Source organism: Pelodiscus sinensis, chromosome 1, assembly GCF_049634645.1.
Source record: "Pelodiscus sinensis isolate JC-2024 chromosome 1, ASM4963464v1, whole genome shotgun sequence".
Lineage (NCBI taxonomy): Eukaryota > Metazoa > Chordata > Testudines > Trionychidae > Pelodiscus > Pelodiscus sinensis.
The window spans coordinates 251,222,582-251,245,789 of NC_134711.1; the positions used below are offsets into that span (position 1 = coordinate 251,222,582).

General features: G+C 44.4%; 1 protein-coding gene across 6 annotated transcripts in view; it reads left to right on the forward strand.

Moving 5' to 3' along the window:
* Nucleotides 1–23,208, forward strand: part of UGGT2 (UDP-glucose glycoprotein glucosyltransferase 2) — a 188,636-nt gene that overhangs the window by 135,719 nt on the left and 29,709 nt on the right. For 5 of the 6 annotated variants that reach the window (XM_075918804.1, XM_075918807.1, XM_075918806.1 and 2 more), the window contains 3 exons: nt 5,958–6,043; nt 11,801–11,885; nt 14,423–14,508. In XM_075918804.1, the coding sequence (XP_075774919.1) occupies nt 5,958–6,043; nt 11,801–11,885; nt 14,423–14,508 (257 nt within the window). Of the gene's footprint in view, nt 1–5,957; nt 6,044–7,943; nt 11,889–14,422; nt 14,509–23,208 lie in introns of those variants that run through there. The other variant, XM_075918810.1, reaches the window with a different exon arrangement.

The window sequence follows — 23,208 nt, forward strand, 5'->3', positions numbered from 1 at the left end:
CCTTAGGGACCATCACAACTCAAGGCAAATGGTCCTTCATGGAACAAACTTTTCATATCAACCTCCTTGAATTACGAGCAGTCAGATATGCATGGCAACACTTCCAACCATACATAGCTCGCAAGTCTATTACTATAATGACAGACAACACCACCTGCATGTCCCTTTTTGTAGTTGGGCACTATGTTTGCCTTTTCCGGTCTTCTGGAATCTCTCCCGACTTCCATGATTTTTCAAAGATGATAGCTAAAGGCTCAGATACCACCTCTACCTGAGTATTCTAGTATTCATTTCATCAGGCTCTGGTGACTAGCAGACATCTAACTTTTCTAAATCATCTTTAATTTGTTCTTTTATTTCAAGTAGGAATAAGAAATCCTCTGGAAAAGGCTTTATTTTCCGGAGAATAACGTCTAGACTGGTGCTTTTCTCCAGCTTTTCCCCAAGCCGGAAAAAAGCGGTAGCCATGTTAATGCAAATGCCGCGGGGGATATTTAAATCCCCTGCGGATTTGCCTATTCCAACGTGCTACATTAGCATCCCTTTTCCGGAAGGGATGCCAGTGTAGATGTAGCCCCTATGTCTCTAGCTAGATTTAGCTTGTTTTGTGCCTTTGCCTTTCTAATCTTGCTCCTGCCTATTTGCATTATTTGCTTATATTCATCCTTTGTAATTTGACCTAGTTTCCACTTTTTATACAACTCCTTTTTGACTTTTAGAGTTCACGATTGATCCAAGGTCTTCTCCTGCCATACTTTCTGTCTTTTCTATGTAGTGGAATAGCTTGCTTTTGGGCTCTTAATAATGTCCCTTTAAAAAACTGCCAATTCTCTTCAGTTGTTTTTCCTTAGTCTTGCTTCCCATGGGACCTTCTCTACCAGTTCTCTGAGTTTACTAAAATCAGCTTTCTTGAAATTGTCTCTATTTTGCTTTCTCTTTTCTACCATTCCTTAGAATCATGACCTCTATGATTTCATAATTACTTTCACCCAAGCTCACTTCCACTTTCAAATTTTCCCCAGATCTCTGTGCACTGTAAATAGCTTCTCTGAATCATCAATCCTCATAATCAGTCTGGAGTAAACTGTGATATTCCATCAGTCATCTTCACCACTCTGTGTCTATTCCCTGACATATCCATTAGTGGGATCCAACTAAAGCAAGTTGACAGTGTTACTTATCTTAGCAGTAATATCCCCAATGATGGATCTCTTGACAAATCACAAACCGGGTACAGAAAGCTTCTCAAACCTTGTAACAAAGTATTAAAATCCCACAACACCCCTCTCAACAAAAACAAAACTTTATAATGCTTTTGTGCCTGCATCTCTCCTCTGTGCCTGTGCGACCTGGTATCATACAAACGGCATACTGAACAGCTAGAGACCTTCCATATACAGTCTCTGTGCCATTATGGGGATCTGGAGGAAAATTACCAACCTGGAGGTTCTCCAAAAGTCAAATGTCATAAGTATTGAGGCCATGCTGACAAAAGCCCAATTACACTGGACTGGACACAGCATTAGGATGCCTGAACATCAATTCCCCAGAAAAAAATTCTATGGAGAATTCGCCCAAGAATATCAGAACCAAGGCCAACACAGAAATCACTACAAAAACATTTTTAAGAACAGCCTACACTTTGGGGCAATAAAACTGGATGATCTTGAGATGGCTGCATTAAATAAATCAGCATGGCAGTACACAATGCTTGTATGTTCTGGGTGATTGAGTGAAGAGAAGGGAAGAGCTGGTAGCTGATCACCACTTAATGAGCTGGATCCCATGTATTGGACACCAGCTAGATAGGCAGAGGAAGCCCAAACAATCAGTATGTGTTGCCTGGGAATGTCTGGTGGAACACCAGAAGGAAAAGACTTCAATTATCACTTCTAGAAGAATGTGTCCTGCATTTTGGGTGAGATCTTGGACATTGAGTATGAATGGACCATTATTCAGGACCTCAGTTGTTGAGGGAGCCACAAAAAGCTGTGGTCTGAAGGCAGTTTGTGCCTATCATGGTGGTAACGCTAAGACATGCTCTAGTAGTGAGGGAACCTGCCATATGGAAGGAGGCCTGAGAAATGCTCATAAACTGGATTTCTGATACAGCTGAAAGGTACCAACTGGCTAAGAGGGCTGTAGCAGTCTGTCACAGGGTTGCGCACCCTGCATCCCTTTAGGAGAGGGGAATATGACCTAGCGGCCGAGTCTGTACAGCCCCTGTCCGGGGGTCATCTGGCCTAGCAGCCAAGTCTCTGCTGCCCCCTGTCTGGGGATCAATATGGCTCAGCAGCTTAGTCTGTACTGCCCCTTGTCTGCAGGTCAATTTGGCCTAGCGGCTGAGTCTGGGCTGCCCCCCCCCCCATCTGGGGTGTCAGGTTAGGAGAGTAGAGGGGCCCGGGCCCTCCCTCTCCACTGGTCCGCAGCCCAGGGCCCTCTGAGTGCTGGGTGGCTCCCACCACTAGCTCAGCAGGGAGCCATCCCCTAAGTATGCTGAGCTTTCTGGGTTATCTCCTGCCCCGTGCCCTGGGCTGCTTCCTAACCCCGCCTGCTGGCTGGCCTCATTCCCACCTGGGCTGGCGAACACACCAGTGGCAGCGCTTGGCCCGGTGATGGCGGTGGCTGGCTCTGTAGCAGTAGGCATTGCTGCTGTGGCAGTCAGTTGTGACAAGCATGATAGCTGCTGGGGGTGGCTGCGGCGGCTGTGTCTCTGGTAGGATTGGGGGCCCTGGAGGTAGCTGTGGAGGCTGCAGCTCCAGCTGAGACGGCGGCTCCGGTGGTGACTGTGGGTCCGGCTGGCGTGGCCTTTCTGGCTGATCCCTCGGGTGTGGTCGCTCCTCAGCTCTGGTAGGAGCTCCTTCCCCTTAAGTGGTCAGCCCTGACTGAGCTGCTCTGCTGGCCTTTATACTGACCCTACAGCTGGAGCATGCCCAGCAGGCTGCAGGGGAGGGGCCTTCTGAGCCCAGCGAGCCTGGTTAGCTCCTTCACTACCAGTGCGGGGTTGGTGTACCCCATCACACAGTCTTTGAAGTGAAAGCCTGCGATTGAGAAGAGTTTAGAGAGACCATGGAGAATGCTGGATGTGGTTTGCCCAGAGATGTTGAAAGCACTGGACAATATTGGAGTGTCATGGTTAATATATATCTTCAGTATTGGTGCAGTATCTCTGCACTGGCAAACCAAGGTAGTGGTCCCAAATCTTTTAAGAAAAAAGACTAGAGGGTGTGTTCCAACTGAGGTTCGCACTCCTCAACTTCCTGAGCAGCAAAGGCCTATGTCAGGTTGCTGGATAGGAGATTACACCCATTAGTTGAATATCAGATTCAGAAAGAACAATATAGATTATTACCCAGCTCTGAAGCAACAGATCAGCTCTTTGCTCTGTCACAGATATTCAAGGGGTCATGGAGTTTGCTAATCTGGTCCACCTTTGTTTTGTATACCTGAAGAAGGAATATGACAGCATTCCAAAAGGTGTGTTGTGAGGAGAGCTATGGGAGTGCGAAGTGTTGTTATTCTTTTGCTTGCTAATCAGTACCTGTATTCTCAGAATGATAGTTGAATTTTTATTCTTGGCATTGAGTTTGTTCAACCTAGACCTCCCCCACTGTAACTTGAGACCACTGCTCCTTGTCTGCTGTCTGTCACTACTGACAACAGCCTCTCTCCATCCTCTTTGAAACCTCTCTTCAGGAAGTTGAAGGCTGCTATCAAATCCCCCCTCAGTCTTCTCTTCTGTAGACTAAATAAGCCTAAATCTCTTAGCCTCTCCTTGTAGGTCATGTGCTCCAGCCCCCTAATCATTTTGGTTGCCCTCTGCTGGGCCCTCTCCAATGCGTCCACATCATTTTTGTAGTGGGGGAGCCCGAATGGGACACAGTATTCCACATGTGACCTCACCAGGAGCGGCCACTTTCCTGTGCCTAGTGCGGAGGTCGTGGATGAGGTCCACGATCTCTGCACTAGACCAGGCAGGTGCCCGCCATTTGCGGCCCCGGGCAGGCTCCTGGAAGAGGCAGAGGGCTGGGTGGCAGCGGGTGGCTCGCTCGTGCCGTGCCAGGTGCAGGGTCTGCTGGCTGGGTGCTGGCAGGCTTGCATCTGGCACGGGCACCGTAGCCAGACCATGCCCCTTTAAAGGCTCCGGGGCCGGGAGGGGGGCAGATGAGTTTCTCTGGTTGTGCCCAGAGTGGCCACCAGGGCAATCTGGGAAGGACTAGCCTCCAACTAGTTCGAATTAAGTGGCTACACAGCCCTTAATTCGAACTACTTAATTCGAACTAGGCATTAGTCCTTGTAGAATGAGGTTTACCTAGTTCGAATTAAGCGCTCCGCTATTTCGAATTAAGTTCGAACTAGCGGTTTGCCTGTGTAGCGCCTCTGAAAGTTAATTCGAACTAACAGCTGTTAGTTCGAATTAACTTTGTAGTGTAGACATACCCAAAGGGACTAGATCTGCTTAGCTGCATGGGCCCAGCTCCCTCTCTGAGCTGTCCTAGGTGCTGGTGTCCCCAGTCGGCCCAGAGGTCTGCCTGGGTCAAGCTCCAGGTTGGAACTGCCTAGCCTTCACTAGCAGCTCCTTATATAGTAGCCTGTCCTACTCTGATGGGCTACAAAGGAAGCTGCCTCTCTATCCTGCTCGGAGGACTTCTCCACTGCCCTGCTGCTGGCCAGGGAGCTGAAAGGCCTCCCACAGGGAGGTCAGGCTCTGTCTTCCCTATCACAATGCCATTAGGGTTCTTGGCTACAAGAGCACACTGTTGACTTATATCCAGCTTCTCATCCACTGTAATCCCTGGGTCCTTTTCTGCTGAACTACTGCCTAGCCAGTTGGTCCCTTCTGTTATGGTAATCAAGCTGTGGAATGCATTTGATATGGGGTATGAGAAGTGGCATCTCCGCTGTTTGCAGATGATGAGATCCTTTTTTGCCTCTTCAGATTGGTATCTCTGATAGGTGCATATGTGCCTAGTCTACATATGATGTACTGTGATTTTAAGTATGAGACTGTTTTTGTTTACATAACTGAGCAATAGCATAAAATGTTTTGCTGTTGAGTATGAACTGGCTGGAATGAAAGTCAGCACCTTCAAATCAGAGGTCATGGTGAGGTGAGGTAGGAGCAGCAGTCTTTAGTGGACGAGTTTAAGTATTTCGGTGTCTTTTCATGAGTGATGACAAGTGGAAGTATGAGATCAGCCGAAGGATTAGTGCAGCAGCAGCGATATGGGGCTGTACCAAACTATGTTAATGAAGTGAGAGCAGAGTTCTCGGATAAAGCTCTTGTTTTATTAGTCACTCTACGTCCCCATCCACACTTATGGTTGTGTGCTTTGAGTAATGACCAAAAGGATGAGATTATGGGTACAAGCGGTAGAAATGAAGTTTCTCCACAGGGCGGCTAAGCAAACTCTCTGAGAGAGGCTGAGGAGCTCAGCTATTTGGGAGGGCCACAGAATAGATCTGCAGATCTGCTCCAGATTGAGAGGAGCCAGTTGAAGTAGTTTGAGCACTGATAGTTCAGTTGGAAATACACTGGACAGAGGCTCTGAGGTCAATCCAGAACACATTGGAGATACAATATCTGGAAGTGCTGGGGAAACCCATAAGAGGACCTGGAACCTGTTGAGAGAAAAAGGAGTCTGGTCCTTCCTATTCTATGTTGCCACTGCAACCTTCACCAAGAAAAGTAGAAAGAACATTCTTTAAATCAATTCCATATTCAGATAGGAGCAAATCTGAGTCACTAAGAACTTGTGAATGTGAACATGAAGGGGAAAAGGCACTTGACTGCATTACTGTAATACTGATTTCAGGGCTAGAATTGCAGCAGACTATGTGTAGTAGCCTAGGTGACTGACTATGCTGAATGCTGTCTCCAGTGTTTAGTCATGAAGGTGGTCATTTCCAAAGGTTTGATAAAATCAGACTGTGCTACTATTTCTCTTTGTTCACAGGGGTATTTTCAGTTGAAAGCAAATCCAGGAGCGTGGACACTGAGATTACGCAAAGGAAGATCGGAGGACATCTATCACATATTTGCGTAAGCAGTAACCTAACTATTACAAACTTACCATTACAAACATATTTTGTAAAAAGTATCACAGTCTTTACAAAATATGGAACATAGTGAAGTAAAACAAACGAAAACAATACACAAATAAGAACTAACAGCTAGCAATAATGATGATACTGATTAGGAAATACAGTGGAGAAAAAGTGTGAATTAGTGAAATTTGAAAAGGTTAAGTGTCAGTGAGGATCTCTCCTCATGCAATTTTTGTTTTCCAGAAAATGGAGCAACTACCAAAAGGTTTTACTGCTTAGCCTCATAAAGTAGGAGGCGGAAGTAACATTTTGCAGAGATTTAAAATCCTCATTAGAGTTGATTCTGAATTGCCTTTGTTAATTGGGAGCTACTGGAGATAAAATGGGAATTGAGGATAATGGGGCCAACCCACATTCTTGTTTTTATGATAATATTTCAGTGTCATTACACTAAATCTCTGTGTTAAGCAACTTGGACAACATCTTTTCTATAAATGCTGTAAGTCCTAGTTTTCTCTAACTGGCTAGCATGCCAGGAACATGTATGTTGCAACATTTTTTTTTTTAGTAGATCTGCTTACATCTCCAGTTTTTAATCAGGGCTATGTTCTCAGCAGTGATAAATACTGAAGGAGGAAAACAGTTTGCATCTGCACTTCAGGCTGATTTGATGTTTTGTTCTCATTCATTTTTTTCTTGTACCATCCACTCTAAAATATCATTTAGGGTAGTCACTAAAGCTTATAGTTTACCTTGCCTGCCAGGATTGATTTCTTTCGGTATTTTTTTATTAGTTGGCTCATTTTCTTTGTCCTTCTCTGTATTTTCAGTATTTGCTATGTGTTTAGGTGCCTAGTCTACATATGATGTACTGTGATTTTAAGTATGAGGAGGTTTTTATTTACTTAACTGAGCAGTAGTATAAACTAGAAATGCAAACAAAATTATTTCTTTTAAGTTTTGCAAGTATTATTTAAAAGGACATGTTAAGAAAAAAGAGCTTACCATTCTACAGGTTTGCATGGGAATCCAGTGCAGAGAGCAAAGGATAGACTTTAACAGGGTTCAAAAAAGAGCTAGATAAATTCATGGAGATTAGGTCCATCAATGGCTATTAGCCAGAATGGGTAGGAATGGTGTCCTTAGCCTCTCTTTGTCTGGAAATGGATGACAGGAGAGGGATCACATTATGATTACCTGTTCTGTTCACTCCCTCTGGGGCATCTGGCATTGGCCACTGTCTGCAGACAGGATAATGGGCTAGATGGACCTTTGATCTGACACAGTATGGCCATTCTTATGTTCTTATGACTTGAAGCGAATGTGGTAGCTTTTATTGTTGAGAAGTTTATTGCTGCATTTTGTCTTATGTAGTTTCTTAAGAGTTGATGGCTTCATGCTCAAATATATTTCTTTCCTCTAGTCTTCCTGTCCAGAAGTGACACCAGCATGTATTCAAGCTTTTTGGGGCAGAGATTATCTTTTGTTCTAGGTTTATACAGCACCTAGCACTGTAAGGCCCAGTACAAAGGGGGACTGGGACTCCTAGGCACCACAATAACAAATAATAATAGAGGTCTGATCATTATTAACTTCAAGCCAGCCAGAGCTGGAAAGTATTACTCATGGATGCTGATGAGATATGACCTCCACTGATGCAGCAAAATCACTCGTCCAGGACCCATCAGGTCCTGGGGGGTGCCGGACCAAGGAGGTCCAACCTGTATTTCCTCCTAAAGTCTGATTGAGAATGTTGAATAGGACAGGAAAGAAAACTGATCCTTGTGATGTGGGGACTGGAACAGAGGTGCAATCTCCCACAACTGTTCCTTGGGTCTGTCCCTCCAGGAAGGATTGAAACAATTTTAACATGATTTCCTTGCCACATCTCTTAGGCAAGACAGCAGTATCTCATGGTTCATAGTGATGAATGCTTTAGAAGGATCCAGAAGAATGAAGATTAAATGTCTGCCTTTGTCAATCAGCACCCTGAGATCATCTATTATTATTGCAGAAGCTGTTTTCATTTGGCTTGTAATAAAGATTATGCTTTTTAATTACTTCTTTGTTTCAGTTTTCACCAAGGTTGGTGATAATTGAATAGTGAACATAGTGAATACCAGTGAAAATGGGGTGGGTTCAGAAGCTAAAATATGAAAAGAACAAGATAAAATTACTTAGAAAATATAGACTCTTCAGGTCATCAGAGCCTGATGAAATGCATCCTAGCATACTCAAAGGGCTGTCTGCGGAGATATCTAAGTCATTACCTATCATCTTTGAAAAATGGAATATTGGAGAGGTTCCAGAAGATCAGAAAAGGCAAATATAGTGCCCTTCTGTAAAAAGGGAAATAAGGACAACCCAGGGAATTACAGACCAGTCATCTTAACTTCTCTACTAGGAAAGATAATGGAGCAAGTAATTAAGGAATCCATTTGCAAACATCTAGAACATAATAAAATGATATAGTCGGCATGGTTATGTCAAGACAAATCATCTCAAACCAACCTGATATCTTTCTTTGATAGGATAACAAGCCTGGTGGTTTTGGGCGGAGGGGGAGGGGAGAAGGTAGAGGTGATATATTTAGATTTTGTAAGGCATTTGGTACAGTCTTGCATGACCTTCTCATTAACAAACTAGGAAAATACAACCAAGATGGAGCTACTATAAGATGGGTGCATAACTGGTTGGATATCCATTACCAGAAAGTAATTATCAGTGGTTCACAGTCATGTTGGAAGGGCATAATGAGTGGGGTTCCTCAGGAAAGATGTGGACAAATTGTAGAAGGTCCAGAGAAGAGCAACAAAAATGGTTAAAGGTCTAAAAAACATGACCTATGAGGGAAGATTGAAATAATTAGGTTTGTTTTGTCTAGAAAAGAGAAGACTGAGAGGGGATATGATAGTAGCTTTCAGCTATCTAAAAGACTGTTACATGGAGGAGGGAGAAAAATTATTCTCTGATGATGGGACAAGAGGCAATGGGTTTAAATTGCAGCAAATGAGGTTTGGGTTGGAAAAACTTTAGGAAAAACTTCCTAACTGTCAGGGTGATTAAACATAGAATAAATTGCCTAATGAGGCTTTTCCATCATTGGAAATTTTTAGGAGCAGGTCAGAGATGGTCTAGATGGTGTTTAGTCCTGCCTGAGTGTGTGTGATGGGTCTTGATGACCTCTCGTGGTTCCTTCCAGTTTGATTATTTCATGATTCTGTGATTCATGTAGTACACAGTGTCAGAAAACCAAGGAGTTTTATGTGATTGGTAAGGCTTGGGCCAATTATCAAGACATACAATGGTTCTACACTATGATTATGATTCATCCAATTGTTGATTCCTTGTCCTGTGAGTGGAGTCCTACTATTTGGCATTTAGAGAGTACATGAACCTTTCTGGATCTGTCTTGTTTCCTGGCAACTAAGAACGCTGACCACTCTACTTCAATGAGTTGATAATTTGTCCATGACAGTAGCTGTTTTGTCATGTTCTCTATGATATCTAATTTGAAGAACAAGTCCAAAGAGTAAGTGGCTGAATTGGTTTGTCATAGGGTGATTTATAAAGCATGATGCACCTACATGTTAGTTACCTCTCAGTTGGGTTTTAAAGAAAGCACCAGCACCAAATAAATGGAAGATCATACAAGATAGGTAAGAAATACTTGACAATACAGATGAGGAACAAGGAAGAGGACAGGTGAGAGCAGCCTGTGAGAAACCAGGTCATTGTAGAAAGAAGAAATTTCTGCATGCTCTCCTTGGGAATAGAGAGGATTTGATTAGGAAATCAATGAAGAACTTAACCTGCTGACCTTGCTGAGCTGGCAAGCCAGTGACAAGAGGAAGAAAAAAGTGAGTTTTTGGATTGTTTGGGTAGAAGAGTCATGAGACTAATCACTCTCAAGTGGATGATCTGGAGAGTGGTGACCTGGAACACGGGCATAAAGGACCTGGGATCCTAGTGGACTTGTGAGTGGATTACCTGAGAATGGTGTTCTTGGAGAGGAAAATGAAAAGTTACTGTACCATGATATGTTTTACTGTAGAAATTGGGAAAACAGGTGTACCTTGAAGTTTCTATGGACTGTTGTAGGAATATTTTAATATATTATGCATAGAGTGGGACTCTGAATGGGCAGTGAGCCTGTACTCTTTATGTGTGGATTAGAGGGAAATTGAGGTAGGCATATCTGTTAGTATGGTTTTCCATTTGCTTCAGGTCTGGCAACAACTAAACCCCAGTGCAGAACCCTGGGCCCTCACTAAGGGTGGGGCAGGACACAAACATAGGTATCAGAAGTTCAGCGGGCCAAGGGCTTATTCAGGCAGGGCAGCAAACACACAGAGTCCCGGATGCCCCAGCCCTAGGTCAGGGCGGGGCAATAGATAAACAGCAGTAAACAGTTCAGAGAGCCCGGGCCCTGGTTCAGGCGAGGCAACAAGCAACAGTTAGTCCAGCGTCCAGCCGTCGGTCAGGACAGGGCAGCAACTAAACACAACAATGACAACAGTACTATTAGTCACAGAGTTCAACAATAGGCAATCAGTTCATGGCCCTAGCCCTGGTTCAGGTCAGGGCAGCAAACACTATAGTTTGTCTCCTGGTTCGGGGGGATGCAGGCAGCTCGCCTGTGGTGGCAGAGAGAGGGAGACTGCCACCCAGTAGGTGGGAGGACACAGGGCCGCCCATGCTACTGTGTCCTAGTATAGGGCCCTAGAAGCAGCAGAACAGGCTGCTGCTGGCTCAGCAGGGGCTCCTGCCCAAAACACGCTAGCCTGAGGCCTTTAACAGCCCTCACTACTCCATGGAACACTTCCCTTCTCCCCCTCCGCGCATACCTGGGGGTCTTGCGGGTCTCTTGGGGAGTTGAGGGTCCGTGGGTCTGGGCCAATCCTCCACAACTTGCAGGTCAAACGGGCTCAGCCAGTTCTCAGGTGCAGGCTGGTGCAGATGTTTGGGCTGGTCCTCTGGGTCAGATGAAGTTGGGGGTCAAGGCCAACCCTCAGGCCTTTGCAGATCCGGTGCTCCCAGCTAGTCCTTGGTACAGGCTGGAGCAAGGGTTCAGGCTGCTCCTCCAGGCTAGGCCAGGTTGGAGGTCCAGGCCAAAGCTTGGCCTTCTAGGCAGGGAGCACTGAGCAAGCCTCTGGCTCCTCCAGAGGCAGGGCCCAGACTAAGTTCCCAGGCTGGGCTTTTATAGCCCAGGCATGCCTCCTAGCTTCTGGTCGGGTGACTGGAAGGGATCAGGCTCTGCCCAAAATGGCTGCCAGAGGGGTTCCTCTGTCTCCAGGTCAGTGGGCAGCCACTCTGCCCATGACAGTAGGCCAAATGGATGCCACTATGAAAAATCTGCCATCAAAGGTGCATGGGGCTCAATTGCACCTCTAGAGAAACTCCCATGGGGAGACACATCTTGAAGAACTGTAATGCCTGAACAAGGTGAGTAGCCATTTCTTGTGCAACCTATTATAAGGAAATATTAAGCAACCGTAATAAGAAGCCATGTTACTAATCCATACCTGCTAGGGTAATTAAAAAAATAATTGTTTTAAGAATATATTTAATCCTTGTATTTAATAAAATTGGAAATTCCTGTAATCTCATTTATATAATATAGGTTATTAATTTTAAATGCTCATGTGATTGAAGAATTATCAAGTAGTGTCGCCTGTAGGTTTTTCAATAGTAGTCAATGAAATAAAAAAATCAGTATTCAGTTAGCTGCTGTTGTTTTTTCCCCACATAGCCATGAAGGAGCAGATTCTCCAGTCCACATGGAAGATGTTATTGTGGTATTAAACAACTTCAGGAGCAAAATCCTCAAAGTCCAAGTATGTAAGAAGTGCAAGTATGTAAGCAGATAATGGTGTGTGTGTTATTTCTTTAAATGTATTAATAACACTCAGGTGACTTGAGTTATGTTTAACAGCAAGATGAAAGTCAGACTATATTATACATATTTTTGATAATTAAATCTCCAGATGCATGAATTCATGCCATCAGTTCATATGATGCATGTTTTTGGTATCACCATAAAATATATCATATCATGATATTTTTATGAGAGTATTTTTTTCAATAGAATAAATATTACAATTTTATTATAAATACTAAGCCCCAAGTTCCTTCCACAGAAAAAATTCTGTATTGGTGACAAAAATTGAGCTTTTCCATTTGGAATTTCCTACGAATTCTTTCATCAGTGAAGGTACAAGACTGATCTTCCTGGTGAAAGAAACAAGAGGGCTTAGCTCCCACAACAGACAAATTCCTTACAGTCAACTGGAAACCAGAGCCAAGTGCACCAGATATGCCACCCCTCCACTCCAGTCCCTTTATCATTTCCAATATATTTGCTCTGTTGGAGCTGCTAGGGTATTTTTCCATCTCTGATGCTGGCTCTTTTAATTTTTACTCAGCGTTCCCCACAGATGTGCCTTTGAACTGTCCATCATTTTAAAGGATATCACTCATTTTATTCCCAGAAATACCTGCATTCCATAAAAATTGGTATCCCTTTACATATATAGTTGCAAATTATCTCAGAAAAAAAGAAACATGAAAGTGAGATTATGTGAAAAGCTATCTATTGTAAAGGAGTAAAGAATCCCAAAATACTTCCCATTTCTGGTAATTTTTTTAAAGTTTCTCCGTTTGGGTCATCTTCATACAGTATGCTTTGGGGTTGGACCTTTAGAAGCTGAGAAAAGTATAAGCTATAGGGAAGAGGCAACAATTCATGTTTCCTCCGAGTCTCCTAGTCCCATGGATATAAATTTCCAGGATCTCAGGGAAGGGAATAAAATGTCATGGAGAAAGCTGACCCCACCGTGTGCCATGCTGATACAGAGAGATCTGCATGTTCAACTTCAGCACACAGTCTAGGTCCAAATTATGTAAATAATATGGTTGGAAATTCAGCATCCTTGATTGTGTTCTGTAATCAAGTAATTTAAATAAGTAGAGTTGTGTTAAACATGGCAGATAGCTAAGGCTACACCCTCGTTTAAATTAGTTACTATCATAAGTCAAATCTAGGACATATCTTCAGAGACAGTTCTATGAAGAAACTAAAAGCCACATATTTTTACTGATTCAGAACTGATATAAAGTTAATAACAGCTTAACAAAAAATTAATCTGGATAGATTTATATACATACAGATATATTAAGTGATTAAAAAACAATTTGAGTTGAAGATATGCAATGCCTGTAGTTCAGAGAATGAGACCATCTAGCAAATTAAATTGAAACTACTGGGCCTCAGCATCTTGGACTTCGGCACAAGAGAGCAGAAGGAGTATAAATACAGTTCATTGAGGTGCTTACACTATGAAAGGAATGTCACAGTTTTCTTGTTTTCCAAAGCAGGGGGGAGATAAGGACACAGCTCATGATTCACTGAATCATATTGTGCCTCATGGGCTGCTTCATGGGTAGTGCAACAGCAAGTTTCCCCTAAAAATGGTCTATGTCACATACTGATAGCCTAGTTTTTTATGAGCAAAGATCAAAAGAAGTGATACTAATTTGGTGTATTAGTTACTCTTTGCATGTACAAACACAAAGGCTGCGTCTAGACTGCATGATTTTGCGCAAAAGTTTTTCCGTTAAAAGTATTTGCGCAAGACATCGTCTACACTGGCATGTGCTTTTGCGCAAAAGCATCTGTGCCAGTGTAGGGGCTTTTTTGCACCAGAAATTAACGTTGCTGTCTACACTGGCTTCTTGCGCAAGAGGGCTTATCCCTGAGCGGGAGCATCAGACTATTTGCACAAGAAGCACTGATTTTGTACAATAAAACGTCAGTGTTCTTGCGCAAATACTCTTGGCCAGTGTAGACAGGCGGCAAGATTTTCCGCAAAAGCGGCTGCTTTTGTGCAAAATCATGCCAGTCTAGATGCAGCCAAAGGGTTTAAGCCTGCTCTTTGATTTGAGGATGTGAATTCTTACATGTTCTTGCATAATCAGCTATTACATAATTAGTTACTACTCTCTGGCATTCTTGGAGTAAATTTTACAAAGTACACAGAAAGAATGGGTCACTTAGCTAAGAAAGAAAGAGGAATGAATCTGAGAAATGCATATAGATAATATTGTAGAATATATACTATTATGAAAATTGTTTCAAGATCCTGGTGGGCAGCATTGATTAAATGTGTATTGTGTGCAAAATACTTACACTTGAATAGTATGAAACAGTGTTATTACAATGTAATTTTAAACAATTAAAGCATTAACTTGCTGATTTAGAAAACTAGGACCTGTTGGACATCTGGCCATTAGGTCCACTTTACTTAAATTTTACGGTTACTATATTTATTAGCTATTTTCCTAAATTACATTAGTTCTGTATTTTAATGACTAGGTACAAAAAAAACCTGATAAAGTTGATGAAGATCTCCTTAGTATTGGGGTTATAGAAGAAAAAGGAGCATGGGAATCCATTACAAGGTAATTAATAAACTTAATAAACAAATGATCTTGTAGTATTTTATAGACTAACAAAACATGTAGATGGGATCATGAGCTTTCATGGGCATAGCCCACTTCTTCAGATGACCGGAGTTTTGAGTTTAGTTGTTTGTTTCCACTTGGATCATGTCAATACAGCTTGATTATAATAATGACTGGTTTATTATTTTTATAGTGTGTTGATTCGCTAATTGTGACAGTGAGTTTGTAATTCAAAGAGAAAAGAGGAAAAAGCGTAGAAACAAACAGTCTGGGTAATATTAGGTAAACATTTTGTTAGTTAATTTGTTTCCCTGTTCATCCTTCTGTGCTGTTTTCTAAACTCTACAGCCAACTTACTTAATCAATATGCGTTCTACCACTTTATGGCATTGGCTCAGTTTTATTAAGAAAATCATGGGGTATGGAGAAAGAAATAAAAATATCAACTGTTAATACAGTACTCTGTATTAAACTGAACTCCTAAACCAGGCTATTTAAAGGCAATAAAAAATTATGTTTGCAGACAAAGTTTGTGAAAACTCAGTGCTTCTGCATTTTCTTCTTTCTGGTATATATTAAAGCGCGAATTTAAATAATTTGAATTTGTTTTATAATTATATAGTGATTCATAGTACAGAAGGGACCATTGTGATCATCAAGTCTCACCTCCTATACAACACAAGCCATAGAACTTCCCCAAAATAACTCCTACAGCATCTGTTTTACATATCTTAATACATTTTAGATACAATTGTGATTGTATTAATCTGAATAATGTAAAATTTTTCAATAATATTCTCAAATTGAAAGTGGAAATCGCTAGGAAGATATGGAGCAAAATCCAAAGACCAACTCGTAAGTAAATCATAATTCTTCTTTGAGCAGTGAAAGGCCACACTCACAACCTGTTTACAGCTGCCAGCAGGCAGTGCAAGAAATTCAATTTGAAGGAGCATCTGGATCATCAGTCCATGGAAGAAACCATTCTTATTCTTTGAATGAGGGTTTTTTTTCTGCACATTTTCTAATACTGTTAATTCTGAGAGTGTTGAACAAGATCAAAGAAGACAAAGCCAGATTCATTCAAGTTGTACCAACTTCTCCAACGCCTTATTCAGTGGTGGTGTTGGCCATTTCCCATTTGCTGTCTCAGGATTCCAGTTGAGGACTATCTGGACTTAGCCATCCTCCAACACAGAGCCTGATTTTTTTCAATGGCTTTCAGCAGTAGAGTTTTCCTTCAGTCCTATAAAACCACAAAAAATGTCTTTTAGAAATACTTCTCTTAAAGCTGGAAGAGATTTCACCATTGGTGTACTTGGTGACAGTTTTTATCTGTTAATTCTTCCTTCTGTGCTATACTTGATTGCCTGTTGGATTAAAAGAAGCAAGATCTTTTGATGGGTTCAGAGTTTTTATTTGACAGCTGTTATAGCCTTTCATTTCACTATGCAGGGATTCTTTGTTCTTCCTACCTTGAGCCTTTAGCTAAGTTTCTTCTGCTGTACTTTCCTATGACAATGTCATTCTTAGTGGCAATCTTTTCTGCTTGTGTAGTCAAGAAACTAAGATCATTAATATGTGATTTTCCCTCTGCATGTCTGCCATTCTCTTCAAGAAAAAAGTATTATTGTGCCCATGTGTCAAGTTCAGACTTAAAATATTCTCTGATTTACATATTAACCATGTTATCCATTGTCCTGTTTTTTCCCAGTGCCACACCAATATGAGAAGGATATTAGCCTTCTATTTGGATTGTTTAGAAGGTCTTCTGGACAATTTATCTCAGTTTTGGAATGACCTAAAGGATCCACAGTCTCTACACAAAGACTGTCAAAGTGGATATTTGGCTTGTTACCAATCTGCTGATGTTCAGACCCCTGAATAGCTCACTCTACAATATCCCAAGCTAACTTTATGGCACTATTAAAAATGTGCAAACTGATGAAATTTGCGAAGTGGCAACCTGGATATCAGTGCACTTTTTCTAAATGCTGTGCTCTAGTATGTGCCTCTAAGTCAAACACTGCTGTTGGCATAGGAGTCCTTCTGTACTGGATCCAGCTCCAAATCTGCCATGGGATACTGTTTGGGAGTCACCTAAAGTGGAGCACTATTAGGAACACTATTCACTTTGTGCAATAACTAGAGTTCTTCTAGATGTGTGTCTCTATGAGTGCTTCACTACTTGCCCTCTTTCCCTTTGACATCAGTTTGATTTTACAGGATTTCATGGTAGAGAAGTAAGGGCAGGCAGTTCACCTGCATAGCTCTACATATTCTTGTATATGACATGAGGATGTCTAGAGTCAATGTACAAGCTGAATAGGCACTGCTACCAAAAATCTCCAATTAAAGACTTATGGGATGCAAGCACAATTGAAGTGGAGTATGCACAGGGCACACATCTTGAAGAACTCCAATTATTATTTCAGTGCTTGCTCTGGTTCATTCCATGTTGGATGTGTGCACACTATGTGCACCAGTGCCAGAGATTTTTTCCTCATTGGTAACGGTCAAGCTCTCTTTAGCGGCCTCAGGTGTCTCATGATCATGAGCTGGCATAAGGGCCATTGCCGGTCTCACACCCTCTCAGTTCCTGCTTACTGACCATAATAGTTACTGGAAAATCTCCTCTTGCTTTGGCAAGGTGTTTTTCAGCAGTTTTCTTTTCTGTAATTTAGTTTATTAGTAATGTAAATAGTACGTTAGTGTGGAGGGGCTCCCTATGCTCCTGGGTCCAGGTGTGCCCTGAGCTTCAAACTTTATGCCTCTTTTGGCAAGTATAAGTCAGTGAGCGATCTACTATCCAGTTGTCTGAAGTGTCTGGGAAAGGCTCGCATTCGAAAGCACTTCAGATTTGCTGGGACTTCAATCCTCATAGGAAGAAAGAGAGGATTATGCTTAATGGAAGCCACTCTTAGACCTACAAAGCACACCTCTGGCAACCCTGCATTTCTTGGCACTGTTTTTCAACTCCTATACCAAGGAAGAAATTTAAGAAGCAGCACTCCAAAAGCAGGCACCCTTGCATGCTGAAGAGAGGCAACCAAAGGGTGGCAATGGAATGCGACCCCCATTGGGCCACTCCTTCTCCACCCACCGTTCCATGGTTATACTGTTGGGTCTACCTAGAGGAATGGTGAGTATAGCTCCAGGAGCTCCCACAACATCTGGATGTCATTGTGGCATCAGCAGAATCACAGTGCCTTCTATGTGAGAAATCTTTGTAGTGGCCAAGAACTTATCACTCCCGGTACTGGGGGGCAATCTGACCCTCCTTTCTTCTGCAAGGTCATCCCCAGTCCAGCACCAGTTCTTGAACAGACCGCATCATATGGCAGAAGTGAGGAGTATTAATCCTTCGTGGTGACTTAGAGGACTCTTTGTGAGAATCTGAGATGGCACCCTGCCTCCATCCCAAAAACTATCACTGCTACCCCATCCTATGTTCCACTGGATCCTGGTGTGTGTCCCCATGCTGGTTCCAGTTGCCATTCTGGAAACCACAGTGGTTTCTCCCAGTATCGGGTCTGTTGTCTCACCAGTCTTACTCAGCTGCATTCAAGAAATGTATTTTTCCCCAGTAAGAACAATGGGAGTCCCTCCATATGGGAGAAGATATAAAAGGCCCTAAGAACTCCACTATTTTGCTTCTTTCCTGCTCCAGCTTCACTACTCCTGAAGCCTCTGGACTGTGGATTTATGCCAATGGGAACATTCCAACAAAGGAACTGAGTTCCTTCCAGTGATTTGGAAGTAACCAGAAATTTGACTTAACATAAGAATGGCCATACTAGGTCAGACCAACAGTCCATGTAGCCCAGTATCCTGTCTGCCGACAGTGGCCAATGCCAGATGCCCTACAAGGAGGGAACACATGAGGTAATCCTCACGTGATCCCTCTCCTGTCACCCATTTCCAGACAAAGCAAACAATTTATTCCATCACTGATGCAAGCCTGAACCAAGAACTTTGCAATTGTTGTATGTATTGATTCCTTTAACAAGTTTAACATTCATCTCAATTTTTTTTATGAACAGATCTTTAGATTAGATACTAAAGGATTGGCAAAAATGTGATTTTTGTGTAAGATATGAGTTATAAATTGACCTGGGCAGTGTGGCTGGTTCTTCTGAGTTGGAAGAACCTATTATTTGATGAGATTGGTTTTCATAGCCACTCATCTGTATAAGGAGTGCTACTGGTGGTAAGACAGTGGAACTGGAATGTCTGAGGAAATTGCTTCTATCACTTCTTGTTAGCCACTGTGTTGAAACAGAAGTTCTCTTTTTGACTGGTTGGTGTATTGGTAGGTGTCCTCTTTTTGACCTGGCGAAGGACCCCTTGTCTTGGGGTGTGGCAGCCCTATCTCTAAGTAACTTCTCCTGAATTAGATGCTCTAAGTCAGTGGTCACCAAGCAGTAGATTGGGATCTACTGGTAGATCTTGGAACCTCAGACAAGGGATCCTATTTGGTTTGGCCAAGAGGCTACCAAGTGCCAGCACTTCAACTGTCCCTCCCCCCACTGCTGCTCATCACCTGCCCTTTGCCTTGGAGCTGTCCCCTCAAGAGCCTCCTGCTTTCTGTGTATAGCAGGAGAGGCAGAGGAGGGGTGCTGATGTCAAGGTGCCCCTCTTCCCACTCTCTATTCTCTCTCACCAGAGCAGAGAGGGGACACAACAGAATTTGAGATGGAGTTTGCTGGTTGCTTTTGGGAGTGATGCAGGGCTAGGACAGGGGTGAGCCTGCCTTAGCTCCACTGCACCACCCCCCATGAGCCACTTGAGGTAAGAAGTGCCATGATGGAGCCCACATCCCAAACCCCTACCCAAGTCATGACAGGACACCTGCACCCTACGCTCCTGTTTTAGCCCCGAACTCTCCTGCATGCAAACGCCCTCCTAGAGACTGCACGTAGAACCCCCTCCAGCATCTCCAACTGCCTGCCCAACCTCAGTTCAGAACCCCCTCACGCTCCAAATCCTTTAATCCAAGACCAAAATCTGCACCCCAAACCTCTGCCCCAGGCTGCTGAAAGTGAGGGAGGATGGGGAAGGGAGTGAGGATGGAGTGAGCAGGGGTGGGGCCTCAGAAAAGGTGCACAAAGGAGGTGGGGCAACGGTATTTGGATTTGAGGTAAATCTTCTATTGCACTTAAATTCAAAAAGTGATCTTGTGCTTAAAAATGTTGGAGACCACTGCTCTAAGTAGCATCCCACCAGAGCTAGGAATGCAAGAGAGTAGTCGATTAGTCAACTACCCGATAAGCTTAAGGTTAAGTAGTTGAGTCAATTACTTGCATTCTCCAAACCTCCCCCCCCCAACACATACACACACCCTCTATATCAGATTTGCTCTATCAGAGACAGTGGGGGTCAGGGGAGGCTAGTCCGGCAGCAGCCGCTGGCCATGCTGCAGGGGATCCCAGACAGAAGTTGGGACTCCCTGTGGACAGGGGCTGCTTCACAGGCAGCAGCCACTGGCTGTGGGGGGGTCCCATCTTCCCACTTGGACCCTCTGCAGACAGAGGCTGCTACCATGAAGCAGCCCCTGTCTGTGCTGGGACCCCCAGCGGCAAAGGGCTGCAGGCAGGAAGCCTGGCTTAGTCCTGCTCACGCCGGGTTGGGGATCAAACCTCGCTGTGGCTCTGCAATTTAAAATGCAGTAGGAGCTCGGGAGCAGGCTGCCCCGCTCCTACTGCCTTTTAAACTGCAGAGCCCCAACAAGGTTCGGTCCCAGTGCCAGGATTGAGCGGAGCTGCCTTCCCTTGTCGAGTAATCGAGTAGTTGATAAAAATTCTATCAACTACTCAATCACTAAAATAACCTCAATATGACATCTCTAACCAGAGCACGACTGGTTACAACTATGAGGCCCCAGTAGAGGCAATAGAAGAAGAAGAAGAAGACTCCCCCTCTGATACAGGCTTCTTCCTCTTCTTCAGATGAGGCCATATTGGGACCAAGTGGCTTGCCACTGAATGTCAACTTTAGAATCCACCAGGAGATTCAAAACAGGATAGAGGCTAACCTGAGATTAGAGTTTGAAGTGCTCAGGGAGTATTCTTGCAGCTTCATTGACATTTTGGCTGCAGCTACCTTTAACAATGCTATAATGGGTCCAATCAATGCCCTGTGGCAAATCCCTCTTCTGTCTTTGAAGAGGGCAGAGGAAAAAAATAATATATGCCAGCGATGGGGTCTGAGTACTTATATTCTCTCTAATTATATGGACAGCCAATGAGAGGGATAAAGACCAAACAAGCGCTATCTCCAAACAGAAAGACTTAAGGAAACTAGATATTAGGCAGAAAAAAAGTATTCAACAGGTGGAATATCTCAGACAAGGAAGCCCTGCTAGGCAAGTATGAGGACAACAAATGCAACTTCATGTTGATATTTAAAAATCTGTTGCCATTTAAAAATCTGTTGTCTCAGGATTCCTGGCAAGAGTTCTCCATGCTCTTAAAGGAGGGAAGGAACCATAGTGAGAGCCTCAGTTTAGGCAGCACTGGGCTAGGGATGTAAAATTTTGATTATTTAGCTAATCAAATAGTTGATTCAATTTGCACTGACTATTCAATTAGTCGAAAAGGGCACTCCCGCCTTTGAAGTGTAGCAACAGCCCCAGGCGCTGCCGCTTTGAAACACTGTGAAGCCCAGGGCCAGCTGGGGACGCCGGGCTGCCCGCGGCATTTCAAAACAGCAGCGCCAAGTGAAGCCTGGGGTCTGGCCCCAGGCTCCACCTTGTGCTGCCACTTTGAATGAAGCACACCCTTTTCAACCTCTCCCTTGCTGCCTCTTTCTGATAGAGGCAACAAGGGTGGGGGAAGTGACTAGCTGACTATCCTGTCAACTAGTTGTTCACATCCCTACACTGCATGTAGCTAAGCGTTTCCCAAACTATGGGCCGTGGCCCAGTAGCAGGCCACGGGAAAAAAACACCGGGCCTCAGCATGGCTGCTGGGAGGGGAGCAGAGCGGGGCGGGCTGGGAGGAGGAGGGGAGGAACCGGCCACTGGGAAGCAGTGCTGGGGGCAGCAGGGCTGCCCTGGTGGCGATCCGGGCAGGCGGGCGGGCGGACAAAGGAGGACTGGGAGCAGCAGGTCTGTCCCGCAGAGATCCGGGCAGGCAGCGGAAGCAGGGTTGGGGGCAGTGGGGCTGTCCCGCAGAGATAGAGGCAGGTGGCTGGGCGGCAGAAGCAGGGTTGGAAGTAGCGGGGCTGTCCAGCGGCGGAGATCAGAGAGGGCAGGCGGCGGAACCAGGGCTGCATGGGGGGAAGAGGAACTTGCCAGGGGAGATCAGGAGAACGGGAGAATCAGTTGCCGCAGCAGGGCTGGATGGGGGCAGTGGGGCTGGTGGGAGGGTTGTCAGGGGAGCGGGGCTAACTGGGGGAGATTGGTGGGTGGCAGGGGAAACCGGGCTGGACGGGAGCAGCAGGGCTGGATGGGGGACATTGGGAGGAGAAGGGGTGGGGGGAAGCGGGACTGACCTGGGCACACGCAGACCCTGGCAGACGAGTAAGTCTGGCCGGGGATTCCATTTTTCCCCTTCCCCTCCTCCCCCCCCCCGCCTTCCCCACATACCCTCCCTGGAGTAGTTGTGAAGTGCCTGGCAGGTAGACATACTCAGACAGCGTGAGCACATCTACCAACCAGGAAGATAAGGACTAATATGCCTAATTAGAAAATACCAGGCATTTTGTATGTCTGGTAATTTCTCAATTTCTTTCCTAGACAAAACGTTCAAATACCAGACTGTCCAGTACAAAACCGGACATCTGGCAAACCTACCCTTCCTTGCACCCTCCCTCTTAGCCAGATACGCTACCCCCAATCTGCTCCTGCTCTCGCCTCCTGAAGTGTTCATGTGGCGCCGGGTCCCACAAGCCCTGGTCCAGGCTGGGTGGAAGATGCAGCCAGGTGAAACACTGAACATTTGTTCATTTTTCATTCTTTTTTTTTTTAATACGCATTTATATTTTTGGACTGCAAAAGACAGTACTGAAAAAAACCGGGTTCCAACTAAAGTAAAAAGTTTGGGAAACCCTGATCTAGCCAGCTTTCTGTCCATCTTACAGTCCATTTATCCAGTTCACAGTCCCTTAACTTGCTGGCAAGAATATTGTGGGCGACTGTATCAAAAGCTTTGCTAACACTGGTACTGGGGGCTTTGGGAGGACCAGAAATAACTTATTTGAATATTCATAATTTGCTTATTGAATATGCAAATATGCAAATGAATGTTACCAGTCCTCCAAAAGCTTGTGAATGGATTTACTGGTCCCCGTGTCAAAAAGTTTGGGAACTCCTGATGTAGCTAATGCAGCAGCCAGAAGGATGGCCCCTGCACTGGCCATAAGAGGATGATCTTGGCCAGGTCTGGGCAAAATATGGCTCGCATGCTGGATCTGGCCTGCCAAGTCACCGGATCCAGCCCGTGGAAGAAGCTGGGAGCCTCATGCAGGCTCCCCTGTTTGCCCCGCAGCCCCTCATGCCATGCAGAAAAGTGGGGGAAGGGGGGAAGTTTTAAGAGCCACCCCACCCCCAGCACATTCCCATTGGCCGGTTTCTGGCAGAAACCAGCCAATGGGAGCTGCTTGTTAAGATGACAGACAGCTAAGAAGAATCACGCCCCCTCTCCTGAGCTCAGTTATTCATGAAGCACATGGCCAGGCAACCAGACTAGCTGGCTG